We start from the raw sequence: 17,407 nt of genomic DNA on the forward strand, positions 1-17,407 counted from the left end.
TTAAATTAAAATCTCTATGAGAACAAGGTCTAAAATCTTTTTCACGGTTGTGTCCTCAAAGCTTGGCATGTAATAAACGCTCAATGAATATTTATGTGAGTCTTCGGAGAAAGAACGAATTAATGAATGACATTCATTAAGTCAATAAGAATGAATTAGTGAATGCCTTCTCTCTAATCAAAGGTCGCTTTTTGCACCTGATCTCACAGATCCTCACACACCACATCGCTCAGCCTGAAACTTTAACACATCTTTCTTTGACCTATATCAATTGGGTCTGCAGATCTCTGAAAAATCATCCCCCAGATCACACCTTTCATTGCCACTTAGCTTTCCGCATGAAGGTTTCTTCTTTGAAACCTGAAAGAGTCACTGGGGTTTCAATCCAGAGATGCAATTCTACATCTCCAAGGTAGAAAGGCATTACCCATCTATGGTCCTCCAATACCCAAGCCAATCAGTCAACCTGGTTCTGCCATGTAACCAGATGGAGAGGTCACAGACACTGGAAGCTGACTCTCCCCTTCCTCCTTGAGGTACCCAGGTGGACCATAACTATTTGTCCCTATTCCTAAGTAACCCAGACAGCCCCTTCCTTCTGTGCCAAGAGTAGAAAACACCAGGCCTCACTCTGTCCAGAGACCTTCAAGAGTCCGAGACATCTGAGTCCCACTGTGCTGAGAGACAAAAGTCAATAATGCAGTTCTGTTTCAAGTTGCTACCATAGCCAGACATGGGGTCACTCTGGGGGACTAGAAACTACCAAAACAGGGTCAAAGGTGAAAGAGAAAACATGAACAAGTAAAACCACAACGTTTAAACAGATGTTTTCACTAGTCGGCATGCTGTGAAGACTTTTCAAAGCTTTAAATCCCTTCACCTTTTTAATGTCTATTTGTGAGATAAAACAAGTGTGAACAAAGTCAATCCTCTTGGCTCCCAGGTAGGCACAGCCCAGTTCTTAGCTCCTAGGAGGCTTCTGGGCTAAGGCTCCACTCTACTTGGACTGTACTATCAGGCCCCCAAAACGGGGGGGAGCTGCTAGGGAAGGACTGATTTCCATTTCAAACTGCATTCTGGTACTTTGTACTCCAGCACCATTGGTCGATCAATATTTAATGCTTGGAGATTCTGACTCTGCGGGAGTCATGTCAGGGGACCTTGGGAGCCAATCTGCTTGAGCTTCTGAGTGATAATTATTCATGGGCTCCTGCCTCTTGCTCTTTCTCTCGCACGGTCCCACTCTGCAGACTCAGTGCCTTATTCAGTCTTCTCTCTCGCTCTCTCCGCTGCTGTAGCTGGACCCTTCGCCTTCTCCACCGCTCAGCATCTGCACATCCCTACAATGGCTAAAACAGCAATGGGTAAGGCATCGCGCCTCGTTCTCCCTCGGCTCGACCTGGAGCCCACCTCTCACCTTCTCTCTTAGAGTTTTGAAGGCATTCAGAGATATTTTATAGAGAAAAAGACGTTAAGGGTAAAACAGCAACCGGGAAGGACGAAGGCAGTTCTGGGGGTTTGGGAAGGGCAAAGAGGGTGTCTATGGAAATCTAAAACTAAAATTTTCTTTTGAAAGGTAGAAGCAGGTAAGTTGCCCTCCCATGGGTAGAGAATTTATTCTGTTTCCATGTTTAAAATTAGGGCTCAATCGTGGGGGGTGGGGGGAGCTACCTTTACTGTTTGCCTTAAATGGGGTTAAGGGACATTTTGGAAAGTGCTTTGTAACATCCTTTATTTCTTCTCTAGTTAAAAAAAGAAAATGGGGAAGAGGAGGGCAAGGTGAGGGAAAGAAAAAACAGAATGCGAAGTCAAATCGGTCCCTTCTAGGCTGTTTGAAAGATGGGTGGAGACTTGGGGGGGGGGGGCCGGGTGGAGAACGGGGCAAATTTTATGGTATTGTCTCGTCGGAGAAACCGCTAGTCCTGGGGCGCGGTGCGGGGAGGTTAGGGCGGGGGTGGGGGTGCTACGCTCCTTTGTTTTAGGGAAAGGGAGGGGAAAGAGAGAGGAAGTCGGGGAGGGCTTGGAGGGCGCGGGTGGGCAGCTGCAGGGGCGGGGAAGCGCGCGGTGGGGAGGGGTGGAGGGACAGCGGTTTCGAAGGCACTGGGGTGGGGTTTCTTTGTGTGTGAGGACGAGCGGTCCCAGGGGGAGGCACCTGCAGCGCTGGGCGCACAATGCGGACGGCCCCACCCTGTGCGAAGCCGCGCCGGCGCCCTCACTCCTCCCCGCTGCGGGGTGCAGCAGCATCAGCCGAAAGAGGGCCGGGTGGGGAACGCAGCGCGACGCCCAGGAGCCCAGCCCAGGAGGGACAGCAGGGCCACGCCCCGCGCTTCGCGCTCCTGACTCCCAGCCTCGGTTTCCGAAACAGACCCGACCATTGCCCCAGCCTTCCCGACCTGGCCTCATTGTTCCGTTTTACAGAGAGAGGAGGGAAAAAGTGGGTTAACATTTTTCTTTTCAAAACCACGTAGGGTGGCTAGACATTGACGCCAATGAAGGCTTCTTTGAACTCATTGATCATTTTGGGTAAAAGCTTCGGGAACCTAGGTGTGTGTAGATATAATCATAATACAGATCCAAGAGAGGCCAACTTCTTAAATTGAGCCACGCGAAATACCCGTTTTGTAGGTCAAACAGGGCCGAAAAATGGCAATTTTCATAGGCTCAACCTGTATCAGAGAAACAGTCCAGACACAGAGATCCCCCACCGGTCGTGCGCCTCTAGTGTCCCACGGTTCTGGCGCTCGGTGGCCCCGGGGGTGGACAGGCAGGGAGGGACCCGAGGTCTGGTGGCTGCTGGAAGCACCCCTCCCCCGGGACCCGGTGATGGTTGCGGAGAAGGGAAAAAGCGATGGACAGGGCTCTCGCTGCACAGCTCCGCCCTGCCCCACCCTTTCCGTGGTGCTGGGAAGACCTCGGGCTCCGAGGCTTGGCAAGGAAACGGAGCTGGGGAAAGACTGTTGAACGGTCTGCAGTCCTAGAGCCCCTTTTTGCAGCCCCGCAGTCCAGAACAGCCCAGACACCCCTCGAGATGCGCAGACACCCGGCTTTGCTCTGGGTCCTGGCGCCGAGCCCCTCCCAGCCCAGAGGGTGGCTCTGCAGAAAAGCTGGCTCGAGCCCCGCCCGGCCACACAAAGGCGCGGCCCCACCCCAGCCGGCCGCAAGACCGCAGAGGTGACCCCTGCCCAGGGGTGCGGGAAGGGTTTTTCTCTTCTCGCTCTCCCCCAGCCCTCGGAGCTCAGGCACTTTCCCCTAGCTGAAACCCTCGGCCCACGCGCGGTTCTCTATTATTTCCCGGGACGAAGACCCTTTGGAGAGTCTCTCTAGGAGGACCCTCACTAATCCAGCGGGGCGCGGCTCGGCCCCACCCCTCCCAGCTGCGACCTAGACCAGTCAGCCGCTGGCCGGATGGGGGCGCACTGGGCGAGCCGGCGCGTGGAGCGCTGCCAGCCCTGCAGAGCCCAGCGCCGCGCCCTGTACTCCCCTCCCCCGAGCTGGGCGCTCGCCCCCGCGGATGCAGCCCGGGAGACCGGTTTCTGCGCAGTGTCCTGAGCTACCCCCGCTTCGCACAGTTCGCGGTTCACCCGCAAGTCCAGAAAGGTTCTCAGAATGAGGGACGGGGGCGATCTCGCTCTGCGCTCTGCACCCCCACCAAGAGGTTTCTGCTGCAGGAGGGCGGCTACAAACTCATCATTATCAGTATTACTTTAAATCATTATCATTATAATATTATTATTATTTCATGACTCAACGGCCTTATGTGTTCAAAAGGTTCAAGTGATTGAATTTGATTAAGGATTATTAACCTTTGTTGCACTCACTTTTCCTGCTTCTACTCCTCCCTGCCTTCTCCCCCACCCCTTAAAAAAAGAGTTTTTTGTCCTGTTGTTCATTTTACATTATAAAGCGAATGTATTTTCAATCCCTGTCCGGATCACGTATGTTCATGTGGGTCGGATATTACGTGCAGGTGCTTACTAAGAGTAGGATTTGTGTGCCAAAGATTGCTGGAAAATTCTCCGCACATAATTGTTACTGCAATGGGTAAAATTATACATATACAATTAAGAGGTTATGATTTTCACTGTATATTCCATAAGGTTATATCTATCAATATATAAATACAGGTTATGCAAAAAATTTTAACTGTTTTTTTTCTTTTTTTCTTTTTTTGAAACTGATCTTCCAATTGCTGATTCTTGATACAGTCTCAATTCTGCACAGAAACCTGGATCTTGAAATGGTAGCCACTATCCCATTAATAAAAATCCCACCCATAATATGACAATGCAAGGGTCCTTTCTGCCACGAATAAGCTGTATTTGCAAAACATGAAAAGAAGTACAACCTCCGCAATATTAAAATAACGGATTTTGACATCGTTTCGGTTGCAAAGCCTAATCAATTAATCACCAGGGCGGGTGCTTTTTCCTGATTCATTAAACAATTATTCAGCATGATTGTACTAGGTGCATATAGAATTCCCCATTATCTTCTCCAATGAAGTGAGCGCCTTCTAAATGGATATATAAGTAACCAGAAGTGGAAAAATGAGGATTTGGTCAGGCTTTCCAGATAAAACTAAAAAAGAAACAGCAGTAGCTTATCAATTAATGATATATGTGATTAATACCTGCTGAGTAAGCTGAGCCTGCAATAAGCATTATGTGACCCAGTGTATTCCTAATACACATGGCTAGTATGAGGGTATAAATTAAAATACCTGGTGATATTTGTCTACACATGTTAAAATTCTCTGAAAGTACATTTTGAAATAATGAATAATTAAGAGTGAATGGTTTTTAACATTAAAATCTGGAATTTTGTTCAGTCACAATTCGCATTGGTTTTGTGAAGTAATTTGTAGTAAATTAGTCCATCCTAAGGGGGAGGGGAGTATTTTTATTGTTAGAACAATTGCCTCTGCTCTTAATCATTAACATTTTTAGCAGGATTTTATTTGTTGCACTAAAAACACGTTTGCTCACTTTGGGGATTTTTTAATTATTAATGGATAGATTCTGGAATAAGCATTCAATCGTGTGGCCCAGTATGTCTTCTATCAAATAACCCGTTCTCTGTGATGAAAAGGCTGCAAGAGGTTACATTTTACCCAGATTCAAGAGTGCCCTTCAGCCATTTCAGAGTGCCAGAAAGCTGATTCACACAATAAGATAGTTTTCCTCCCTGTAATTTAGGATCGAAATAGTTATTTAATTCTGTGAATATCTAGTAGTTGCTATCATCCAGAATTTTAAGTTAAATCTGTATAGTTAAAAATGAACTGGGAGATGAATCGATTACATATTTAACTGAGCATTTTTCTCATTAATGAATCCAGACCATCTTTAGGAAAATTCCCGATTTAGCGATCACCACTGTTTTTTACTCCAACTGAACAGAACTGACTTATATGCCCTATTCCCCTGCAATAGCTCCTTGCTCACAAGCCTGGATGAAGCTGGCCCAAAGCTACTTGCTTTGGGTGTGGCTGCTCCCAAGCTGCTGATACCTAATTCCAGCTCACATCAATTTCCTATTGGTTCTTGGGAAAATACACACTATTCTGTTGTCTCAGGGTCTGTGACCTTATATGAAAATGCAAGACATCTGTCAGACAAGAAGAAAAGACCAAATCAGAGAACTGAGGCTAGTTCTCTTTCCTACTTCTCTCAATTGGAAAACCTTGGAGTCCACATTACCTTTCACCCCACTAGAGGGCAATCAAGTTCTCTTAAGAAATAGATGATTGATTTTTTTTTTTTTTTAAATATTTTTGGTGTTTATTTTTGAGAGAGACAGAGACAGCGGACAAGCAGGGGAGGGGCAGAGAGAGAGGGAGACACGATACCTAAGGAGACTCCTGGCTCTGAGCTGTCAGCACGGAGCCCGACACAGGGCTTGAACTCACAAATGGTGAGATCATGACCTGAGCAGAAGTCGGATGCCTTACCAACTGAGCTACTCAGGCACCCCTGATTTTTTTTAACCCAGTTTCAAATGCTATTTAACAAAATCTTTTTTTTTTTTAATCTGGAACATTCAGTTGCTTGTTCAATAAATTAATGGCATACTTTACCCTAGTGGATGAAAAGAGTTTGTTCACCTTTTCAAGGAGACCTACTTGGAAGTAGGTGTAGACCCTGGTTAGTTATTCTGTTACGATTTTACTTTGTAGTTTCATTACCTTGCTGTTACATCACTTATGTTACTTTTGGGAGTTTGTAGTGGATGAATGGTAGAAAATAGTCAGTGGTAATAGCAAAATTATTTAGGAAGAGAATGTTTTAATGTTTGAATAAAGGAATAAATTAAACAAAAACATTATTTACTTATTCATTTGTTTAAAATGTGCTCCAGATGTTGTGGACACACCTGAATGTCAATGTCCACCTTCAGGGAGCCTGCAGGCTAGCAGTTAAAAGGTAGACACAAAGTGATATCTGAGGAGAGGTACCAAAAACAAGCAGAAACTAATTTTTAGGATCATCAAAAATGGATTTTTTTTCATGTTTGCATTGGCAGGGATTTTTTTTTCTCTTATGTTTCATGAAACTATAATCCATCTGTAAAATATTTAATAGTTTCATATTACTGTGTTCTGCTAATTTTAATCTGCATATGAATTACCTGTGATTTGCATTAAAATGTAAATTCTGATCCAGAAGGTCTCATTGAGGCCAGACATTCTGCATTCCTAACAAACTACCAGATGATGCTGATTCTAACCACCAAACATACCAGATTTAGAAGTAGAGAACTGTGATGTACAATAAGCTTTGATATTAGGTCTTAATATTTTCAAATGCATGGCAATCCTTACAAAATATTTCATTTCCAAACTCGTTCTTTTAGGGATTGTATACCTCTGGGAGTTATGTGTTCTCTGTCATCACCTTCTCTTAATTGGATTTTTAAAAATATATTCATATTGTAGCACTCAGCAGAAGACCTTCAAAAGAAAGGTGGAAAATGAGAATTTGGCTCTGTGTGTGTATCTAACACAAAATGAATATGGCTTGTGGCACAGTTGGGAAGATGACAAATCAATATTGCTAGCTTACTATTGTTAGCAAAACAGTGTGCAGAACAGGAAGTTCAACACACAACCTTTTAGTTATGGGATAATCTAAAAGTCTGTAACCCGTTTGCCATATAGCTAATTTGCTACAAATACTCCACATATTGTAGAAATTAAAACAAAAGATGGAACAGTACTAAAATTGCTTTTCAACATATCCCATACTTATTACTTACCCAATTGAATTTCTTTCTGGATAGCACATAAGAAAATTATTAATAATTTAGTGAGTGTGGGTGCATCATTGGAAACAGATTACACGTGTGTTTTCTCCTTACTTAAGCCAATAAAGCGCTTCCATTATTTGATACTATTCAAGAAAGTCAACCCAGAGGAAAAAAAATTGGTCTTTGAAGAATACTATCAAAAATACCATATGTCAGTCCTCCCATGCAGTGGGTGGCTGACCATGCAAACATTACCACATTTCTGGAAATGCAACCTGAAAAATTATACTACATAAAATATCTCCAATTAGAAATACAACATTTCCCAAATAGGGCACTAAAAGCATAGTCCCAAATAGAACTGGCCACAAAGTTGGTAGGATATACTGTTAGTCAACACAAAGTTGGATTAAGCCTCAAGGTTATCCCTTCCTTTGTTGTTGTTGTTGTTGTTGTTGTTGCTGTTGTTCATTAACAGGTTTTTCTCTGCCATTGTTTTCTTTCAAGATTCATTTTTCTGGCATAGACCTAAACCTTATAGAGTGTCTATGAGAAATGACTTTTATTTATTGATTTGACCCTTGTGTAGCATATATAACAGGCTAGGAACTAAGCACTTTGCACATATTAGTGATGTTAATCATCCAATAATCCTAAAAAGTAGGTACTTTTACAGATGAGGAAACTGAGGCACAGACAGATAAAGTGATTTTCACCCAAGGTCACACAGTTAGATACAGAATTTGAGCCCGGGCCATCTGGTTCCAGAATCTGTCCTTTTTACCAGTACTAGCCACTCTTATATGCTCCGTGGCAGAAGTGTTCCCACCATGGAGGTCAAACCTGTGAAGCCTCCATTTTGGATAACAACCCTGAGATGCTCTTACCCTTTGCTAGCACAGACATACTTTGAAGAGGAAATACATTCAACCTGATGATTACTTTTTTTTTTCAACTTTTTTTTTGGGGGGGTGGGGGGACAGAGAGAGACAGAGCATGAACGGGGGAGGGGCAGAGAGAGAGGGAGACACAGAATCGGAAACAGGCTCCAGGCTCTGAGCCATCAGCCCAGAGCCTGACGCGGGGCTCGAACTCACGGACCGCGAGATCGTGACCTGGCTGAAGTCGGACGCTTAACTGACTGCGCCACCCAGGCGCCCCATCAACCTGATGATTACTTTTAAGACCTAACCCGGGATTCATTGAGAATAATTGCCATGATTTAGGCTTTGAGGGAAAAAAAGCTCTGAGGGGGTATAATGTATGGAACACATGGCTGTCTAAAGGCTCAGCTAAGAAATCAGCAGGGACTTTGGGTGGGGACACAACAGGATGACCAGGTCTGGGGGGGAAACAAACAAACAAACAAAAAAATCTTGACTTAATGTAATCAATATCATCATGGCTATCGCATTTTAAAATGGGCCCTTACCTCCTTCCATAAACACCAGATATTTAACTTCAATATTTTGTTTTATGAAATAAATCTAGAACTAAAGGAGATATACAACCCAGGCATCCACTGTTAGTATAATCATTAGATGTTCTTCAAGACTCTTCATCTTATTACGTCAAAAGCAAGCAAGCAGGAGGAAGGCTCTGAATCCCTTGTGAAACATTGCTAATTATCTTTTAATAAAGGAATCAGGTCCTGTCATTTGTCAAGGAGACATTTGCAGTAGTAAAACCTGTGTTTATATAACCCATTTTTATTAACCATGATTAAAGATAACATTTTGTGTACATTTGTTCTCACAAAACACTTTTATGTGAATATAAAGGTTAATTAATGCATTTCAGCAATCATTTTGCTAGTCATCTGGAAATATAGCTTCTCTAGGAATTGTACTTAAGAGAAGCAGCCATACCTTAGACTATAAAACCATAACAAAAATTTTAAGAGTTTTCTCACTTGCTGGGCCCCTGGGTAGCTCAGTCAGTTGGGCATCTATCTGACTTCGGCTCAGGTCATGATCTCACATCACAGCTCATGGGCTCTAGCCCCGTGTCAGGCTGTGCGCTGACAGCTCAGAGCCTGGAGCCTGCTTTGGATTCTGTGTCTCCCAATCGCTCTACCCTTCCCCCACTCATGCTCTGTCTCTCTCTGTCTCAAAAATAAACATTTTTTAAAAAAAATTTTTTTTAGGGGCGCCTGGGTGGCGCAGTCGGTTAAGCGTCCGACTTCAGCCAGGTCACGATCTCACGGTCCGTGAGTTCGAGCCCCGCGTCGGGCTCTGGGCTGATGGCTCAGAGCCTGGAGCCTGTTTCCGATTCTGTGTCTCCCTCTCTCTCTGCCCCTCGCCCGTTCATGCTCTGTCTCTCTCTGTCCCAAAAATAAATAAACGTTGAAAAAAAAAAAAAATTCAAAAAAAAAAAAAAAATTTTTTTTTAAAGATTTTTCACACTTGCAATTTTGTTGGCCTCCAGATTAAAATATTTAATATTTGGAAAAATTACAAAATTCAAAAAGTTTGATCAGAAGTAGATAATTTTTGTGGAGTACCTTAAAATAATATTGTCTGGGACTGATTTTTTTTTTAACCAAAATCATAAAGCAATGCCTGTAAAAGTGCTTATTTAACAGTTATTCTTTTAGAATAATTGTACTTTCGATGTCAGAGTTTGTACATCGTCCACAGCACAAGTAATTATGTAATTACAAACAATAGATCATCAGAATAAAAAAAGATAATAGATCATCAGAATATGAATCTGTTAGTCTTTCAGTTTTTCAGTGGTAAGTCTTTATATCAGGATAAAAAGACATGGATGAAATTTATCTAAACCTAGTTCCACAAATACTCACACAAGAGAGCATTTTAAACTTTACATTTTTATTAGCACTCTACTCCCTCTTTAGGGATTTTTTTTTTCCCTATAAACTGCAGCCACAGTTTGATTTCCATTCAGCAAAACCACTCACAGTAAACCTAATGATAATCTTCTAGTTCAGGCTTCCTAGTAGATAGAAGCCTAATGCACGTGACAAAGCTCAACTTAACAAGATATTGACTGTTGCAACACTGGGACCCGAAAATTTTATCAAAACGTTACTTGCTAGTGACTCTACTTGCTAGAGTCACTTCCAGACTCTCACAGGGAGGGGCGCTAAGCGAGTCAGGCAGTTGAGCTGACACTAGAGTTTCCGGAGCCTTCTTGGGAACTCTGCTTCCAGACATGTTGTCTTTATGACTGCAAAGTTCTTTTTTATTCCCAATACCAATATCTACTGTGTTATTTAAATCTTGGCAGCTTTATCTGAGAAGTGCCAGTTAGCACCCTTCTCGTTATCCTCATTCAAACACATGAAAAATTATGAGTCAATTCTCATCTTTTGATGCACAGATTACATGATCCAAGCCTCCTGTCACTTGAAATCCTCATTCTACTTCAGACTCACTTTTTCCTTTTATATTAAAACAACAACAACAACAAAAGAGCAGACAGACACAGAAGATTGAAAATGTAAAGTGTTCAAAAGAAAAGTTAGATGGCATGATCTATGTTGGACCTTGTAGTTCTTAGAAAATATTTACTTGCTGTATCCTTCTTAATCTTCATATAGTCCCTATGAAATGGGAATAGTATACATGTTGCTCTGTTTAAAATGAATAAATTTAAGCTCAAAAGAATTTACTGGGTCTAGTTCATATGTGTAAGCTTCAGGCCATATACATATACATTTTATATATAAAATATAAATGTATATATATATTATATATATGTAAAATGTGTATATATATGATTATAATGGTGTAATATGTAACATATAATATGTGCAATATATATCATATAATTTAATATGTGTGATTATATATTACATATTATATATAATATATTATTATAATGATTTTTTGATAAAAAATAAAACTAATAAAGTTTAGCACTTAGTCCTGTAAGTCCTATAATCAAATATGTCCTGTCATCAAAGATGCATATGTGAGGGAAGTCACACACTAAACATATTTGTCTTTAGTCCAATGTCGTTAATAGTTAATGGCAAGATTTACTAAAGTAAAATAGATTCAAGCACCAATTCTCCTCTGAAGCCTATGCCAAGTATTGTGAGAATAAAAATGAACATGATTCTCATGCTTGGGGAATTTAGTCTTTTAAAGAAGACAAGATTCTGTACTTACAAAAAAGTTGAATACCAATAGTAGTAACTTAAACCATCATTGGAAGCCTCTACCACTTTTAAGTTTATTTATTTACTTTGAGAGAGAGAGAGAGAGAGAGAGAGAGTATAAGCAGGGGAGGCAACAGAGAGAGAGAGAGAAAGAATCCCAAGCAGGCTCCACTGTCAGCTCAGAGCCCAATGTGGGGCTCGAACTCTTGAGCCATGAGCTCAAGACCTGAGCTGAAATCAAGAGTCCCAACGTTCAACCTACTGAGCCACCCAGCTGCCCCTGGAAGTCTCCACCACTTTAATAATTTTGTTATACTACCCTACAATTATTACAAGACAGTACATAATTATACACAAAGAACATCAGTTAGGAAGTACTGTGATCTACCCAAAGGACAAAATTAAAATATTTAACTAATCTCCTCTATCAACCAGACCAGCCAGGAAATCCCTTAGTTAAAATGCTTCTCAAATTTTACTGAGCATCAGCAGCACTTGGGAACTTCAGATCCCACCCCCAGAAGTTCTGATTCTGTGGGTCTGAGGTGGGTCTCCTTAATTTGCATTTCTAACAAGCTTCTGGGTGGTGCTGATGCTTCTGGTCCAGAACCACACTTGGATTAAACCTAATGTCAGTGACCAGTGGGTACCTGGAGCAGTGGGGGAAGAAGCATGGCCCTCTGGTGTGAGTTCCCTCCTCTGACCAGCTCAGCAAAGTGGACTCAAAAGAATAGAGGACTTAAGCCCCAACAGCTCCACCCGTCTCCACATGCTGCTGGTGCTGCATTGCAGGAAGAGGCCAGAAGCAGGATCCTGACGCCCTGAGCTCTAGTCTTTACTCTCTCAGCTAACCAACTTTGGTCAGGTCACTTTTTCTCTCTCTGCCTCTACTGCAGCATCTGTAAAGTGGCAACATACTGCCTTGTCTGTTTCAGAGGTCCTTTTCAGAACCAAGTAAGCAAACGTGAAAGTGATTGGTACCTGTCAAGTACTCTGTAAATATAACCCATTGCATTTTTTTGTCATTAAATAGAATGAGTGGATATTTTACTCGTCAAGATACCAATGCACATTTAGAATGAGTAACAAGGAAACGAGGAGTGAAGAAACTGAGCCTTTTGTTTTTTGAAAAATACTTTCTAAATAATAAATTGAAATAAAATGTTGAGTGATTTGCTTGGACAGCAGTATCGGATATTTTGAGGGGCTTGTGCTTAGGTTTCATCCAAGATTCTTCTTTAGAATTCTTAAGTGAGCATTGGCTGAGAAGCAACAACTAAGTCACCCAAAGTTTAATTTATTACAGTCCCCACTCAATTTTTCCCCAACCCAAGGGAACGGTGGTAAGTAGTGACCCAAGATGGTACCCTCAAGCTAAGAGAGATGGGCAAAGCAGGGGTGCCCCTGAAAAGAGAAATAGAAAATGTGAGAGGGTTGACAAGGAAAAGGTGACACTTAGTACAGATTTTTCTGCTGGTTCCATGATTGCCCCTTGCCAGCACCACCTTGACCTTCTCTACCCTCTGAGTCTAAGTCTTCCCTCTTGAGCAACTATACAAGCAGGCCCACCTTAGACAAAGCAACCCAAGCCCGAATGTTCAGGTGTGCCGAAAGCTTGGTTTAAAGCTGCCTCCAAAAGTTAAAAACAAAAAGGAAAAGTTCTGTGTAATAGGAAAAAGCAACTTGTCATGGAACTTAAAAGAGTGCAAAATGCTATGAAAATTTAAAACTGTGATGTAAATTCCCCCTTCACGCCCCCGCCCCAAAAAAAGCTTAGGTCAAGAATGTTGCTGTTATGTGTAAGAGTGCATTCTGGCAGATTAGAAGTGGGTTGCGTATTAGATGGACATAGTTTTGAACCCTGCACCACTCGTCATTATCAGATACTCCTTGTGCAAATTATCATTTCTATACCACAGTTTTCTCAGTTATGAATGGGGAAAATAATACCACTTAAATCACACGGTCGTTATGAGGATTAGCTAATCAATTGAATATCAAGCACTTTTAATAAAAAAAATTAATCTCCATCCAAGACTCCCTGAACAGATGATGGAAATATTAAATAAAAACAATCACTTAAAGTAAACATCTAAATTCTTGGACTTTGTAAATTTCCACATATAGTAACAAATCTACTGGAAATTACTTGGAATTTAAGAAATGATTGCTACTCAGTAATTCTTTTGACAGAGGGAGAGCTGATATATTTATGATGCAGCTGCCAGTATAGTATATCTCCAAAGCAAATCCGTTCTGGGGAACATGCCAGAATTAAAAGTACACTTCTCTTGCATTTATTTCTCATTTTATGTTTCACTGTCCTATTTCATATCTCATCCTACTTCAAATACATATATCAAAAAAAATTGACCCTTTTTGCCTGCCCAGTAAGGTTCAGCTACATAAGATGTCACATTCCATAGAAATAAAAACTGATTCCAGAAACATTAAGATGTAAAAGTCTACACTGAGGTCTCTTAAAGGGCAGGAAAGGGGGGGGATTATATGACATAACACACACACATACACACACACACACACACACACACACACCAGACACACAGAGTCTCTTGTCCTTACATTCCTATTAAACCATCAATTTCATCTGAACCCCATCACTCCCCATCACTGGGCTGTTGCAAAATCCTTCACACCTGATTCTCTAGTCTTCTCCCTACCTGGCACTCTCCTGACCTACTACTGCCATTTCCAACGCCCTTCTTCCAATTAGACCTTTTCTTTCAGAGATAACTCCAGGAGCTTTTCTCTCTGGATCCATTTAGTCTCCCTCTTCTCCTTTCATTAGTAGATAAGTACAACAAAGACACTAGAGCCAAACAATATGAACATAGTATTCCTTAGATGACTATGATGGTACAAGGCTATGAATACGTAGAGTTTCATATTATTCTTCAATCATTCATGACAGTAACACCTTTTCAGTCAGTAGTGTTTCAGGTACCAGTCATTATAAATGTAGAGGATGTTAGCAGAATGTAATGACTAGAATAAAGAAACTAAGAAATCAAATTAACATTCGTTGGGTTTCTGACTTTACAAAGGCTTAGTTAATAATTGACTACCAATATAAAAGATCATTTTAAATATTTCGCCTCTAAAACTTAATATAAACGTGTGGTATATAAACTTGCAACTGTATTTACAACATAACTGAGAACATGATAGAAATATGTGCTTACGCCTCACGCCAGTCAGAGTGGCCAAAATGAACAAATCCGGAGACTATAGATGCTGGAGAGGATGTGGAGAAACGGGAACCCTCTTGCACTGTTGGTGGGAATGCAAATTGGTGCAGCCGCTCTGGAAAGCAGTGTGGAGGTTCCTCAGAAAATTAAAAATAGACCTACCCTATGACCCAGCAATAGCACTGCTAGGAATTTATCCAAGGGATACAGGAGCACTGATGCATAGGGCCACGTGTACCCCAATGTTCATAGCAGCACTCTCAACAATAGCCAAATTATGGAAAGAGCCTAAGTGTCCATCAACTGATGAATGGATAAAGAAATTGTGGTTTATATACACAATGGAATATTACGTGGCAATGAGAAAAAATGAAATATGGCCTTTCGTAGCAACGTGGATGGAACTGGAGAGTGTGATGCTAAGTGAAATAAGCCATACAGAGAAAGACAGATACCATATGGTTTCACTCTTATGTGGATCCTGAGAAACTTCACAGGAACCCATGGGGGAGGGGAAGGAAAAAAAAAAAAAAAGAGGTTAGAATGGGAGAGAGCCAAAGCATAAGAGACTTAAAAACTGAGAACAAACTGAGGGTTGATGGGGGGTGGGAGGGAGGAGAGGGTGGGTGATGGGTATTGAGGAGGGCACCTTTTGGGATGAGCACTGGGTGTTGTATGGAAACCAATTTGTCAATAAATTTCATAAAAAAAAAAAAAAAAGAAAGAAATATGTGCTTACGTTTATAAGTGCTACATAGGTCTTTTTCAAACTAGATTCTGTTGATGATAGCAATCTCCATTTCTCCATACTTTCTCACAAGCATAGAATAATGACAAAGGAGGAGCTTTACATGAAAGCATTAAAATAACCTAAGTCCTTACAAGCTCATAATACAATGTACAAGTTCATTGCACAGGGTAGGAAAGTTCAGTTTTAAAGAAAATGTAGGCATTTCCTCATTAAAAAAAAAAAAAAAATCTAGCTAGGTTCTGAAATACCTAGCCAAAACACAAGGTGGAGAGAAAAGAACTGCATCTCTCCTATCAACCAAAAACTTGGCTTGGAAAAAAAGAAAAAAAGATTTGTAGTAGAACAAATAAAAGAAAACGAAACTCCATATTTAGGATGAAAATTTTTTCCAAGTGGAAGAAATATTGAATTAGGGAGCCTTGAAAGAATTAGATTTCGAATTTTGAAATTTTTCTTAAAATGAAACCTTAAAATGGTGTTCCCAGTTGCAGTCTGTATTGGTCACAAACTGCAGTACATGTTACAACATATCCTAGAGAAGAAATGCAGAAAAGTGTAACTTGAGGAGAACACTGGACTTTGTGCCCTGCCTGCCTGGCCAAATGAAAGCTCACCCATCTAAATACAAAGGGAAGATGTCACTCATGAAAAATAAACAACAAATAACGAATAACCCTGAAGTTTTTCTATCCAGAAAACTGCATGTTTTATCACTTCTGATAAATTTTAGGAGTGAGTGGGGAATATGTAATATATAGGGTAGTCAGCTAAGAAGTCAAGTAGGATTTCTCAGAATTGCTTCTGGGAAAGGATTTGTCCTCCTTGAAACAAGTAACAGTAGGTTTCTCAAGTCAACCTCCAGTCCAGCTTTTCTTGATCTTTCCTTCCTGTGAACTCTTCAAACAGATTTCCTATCTCCTAGTATATGGCCATTTATCACCAAATAGCACCTTCTGCTATCATCTACCTTGTCATTTATTGTTCCCTTACTATGCATGAGCCACCCACACATCACATGTCCTCCCTGTGCTCTTTTTCCTCAATTTTTATGGCAACCCTCAAGCAGGTTTCATTATCCCCACCTGACAAGGAAGGAAAGCAGAAGCCAAGGAAGTTAAGTGACTTGCTCTGCAGTGCAAACATTCAGGGCAGATCTAGGTTTCAAATCTAGCGCTCACTTCACTGCACTCTGGCTTCCTCATCATGAGCTGTTCTTACTTTGTTTTGCTGCAGACACTTCTTTGTCTTAGATCCAACTATATTGAGGGCTGTTTTTTAGTACACAGTTATGTTTCACTCACTTTGTCTCCCCTGTAATCACCTCTGTGGCTGACAATAATAATACTACTATTGTCTAACATGCATTGAATACTTTGTCAGGTTCTGTGACTATGCCGAACACTTTACAAAGGGTATTATCATTCCCATTTCCACAGGTGAGAAAGGGAGAGAGAAAAAGTCACACACAGCCAATAGGTGGTGGTTCAGGATTTAAGACAAATCAGTCCAATCCCAGAGTTCAGCTGGTTAACCACTGTGTCTCTCCTGGACATCGTAGGACCTCTGTGTTCGTTGACTCGATGACATAAAGATGAACTAAGAGAAGCTGGCAGAATTGTACCAAATAAGGTTCCACAACATCTCACTATAGCCAAGCCCAGTAAAGCTTCAAAAGGTCACTCAAAGAATAAAGATTAATTTGCAGAAGACTCATCTTCACTAACAATATCATATCAGTACAGCATTTCAGTTTCTTAACACATACCTAATTCAATCGTCACAAAAATATCCTGTCTCCATTTTGTGGATAAATAAACTTCTGTTCAGGTTTAATAAATTGTCTAAGGTTGAAAAGATCCTGAGCTAGAGCATAAGTCTTCAGCTCCTATTCATATTCTTCCCATGGGGGAGGTGGGGGGAAGCAACACAGCATATAAATGTAAAGGAAACATTGACCTCTTTTTCTCCTTGAATAGAGAGTTGATTACCTACTATTGTGAAGGATAAAGGTGGTGGAGCTTTCTTAAATTCTGCCAGGAAACTACACAATTATGGTTGTACCACTCACTAGTG

The 17,407-nt window shown here is 41.3% G+C and overlaps 1 protein-coding gene across 1 annotated transcript in view; it reads left to right on the forward strand.

Moving 5' to 3' along the window:
• The first annotated feature begins 1,255 nt into the window (after positions 1-1,255).
• The window catches only part of STMN2 (stathmin 2), a 48,300-nt gene continuing 32,148 nt past the window's right edge, over positions 1,256-17,407 (forward strand). Inside the window, exon 1 of the mRNA XM_047842510.1 lies at positions 1,256-1,364. Within this exon, the coding sequence (XP_047698466.1) occupies positions 1,346-1,364 (19 nt within the window). The 5' untranslated portion in view covers positions 1,256-1,345. The remainder of the gene's footprint in view (positions 1,365-17,407) is intronic.

The sequence above is a fragment of the Prionailurus viverrinus genome, chromosome F2, assembly GCF_022837055.1.
Source record: "Prionailurus viverrinus isolate Anna chromosome F2, UM_Priviv_1.0, whole genome shotgun sequence".
Taxonomy (NCBI): domain Eukaryota; kingdom Metazoa; phylum Chordata; class Mammalia; order Carnivora; family Felidae; genus Prionailurus; species Prionailurus viverrinus.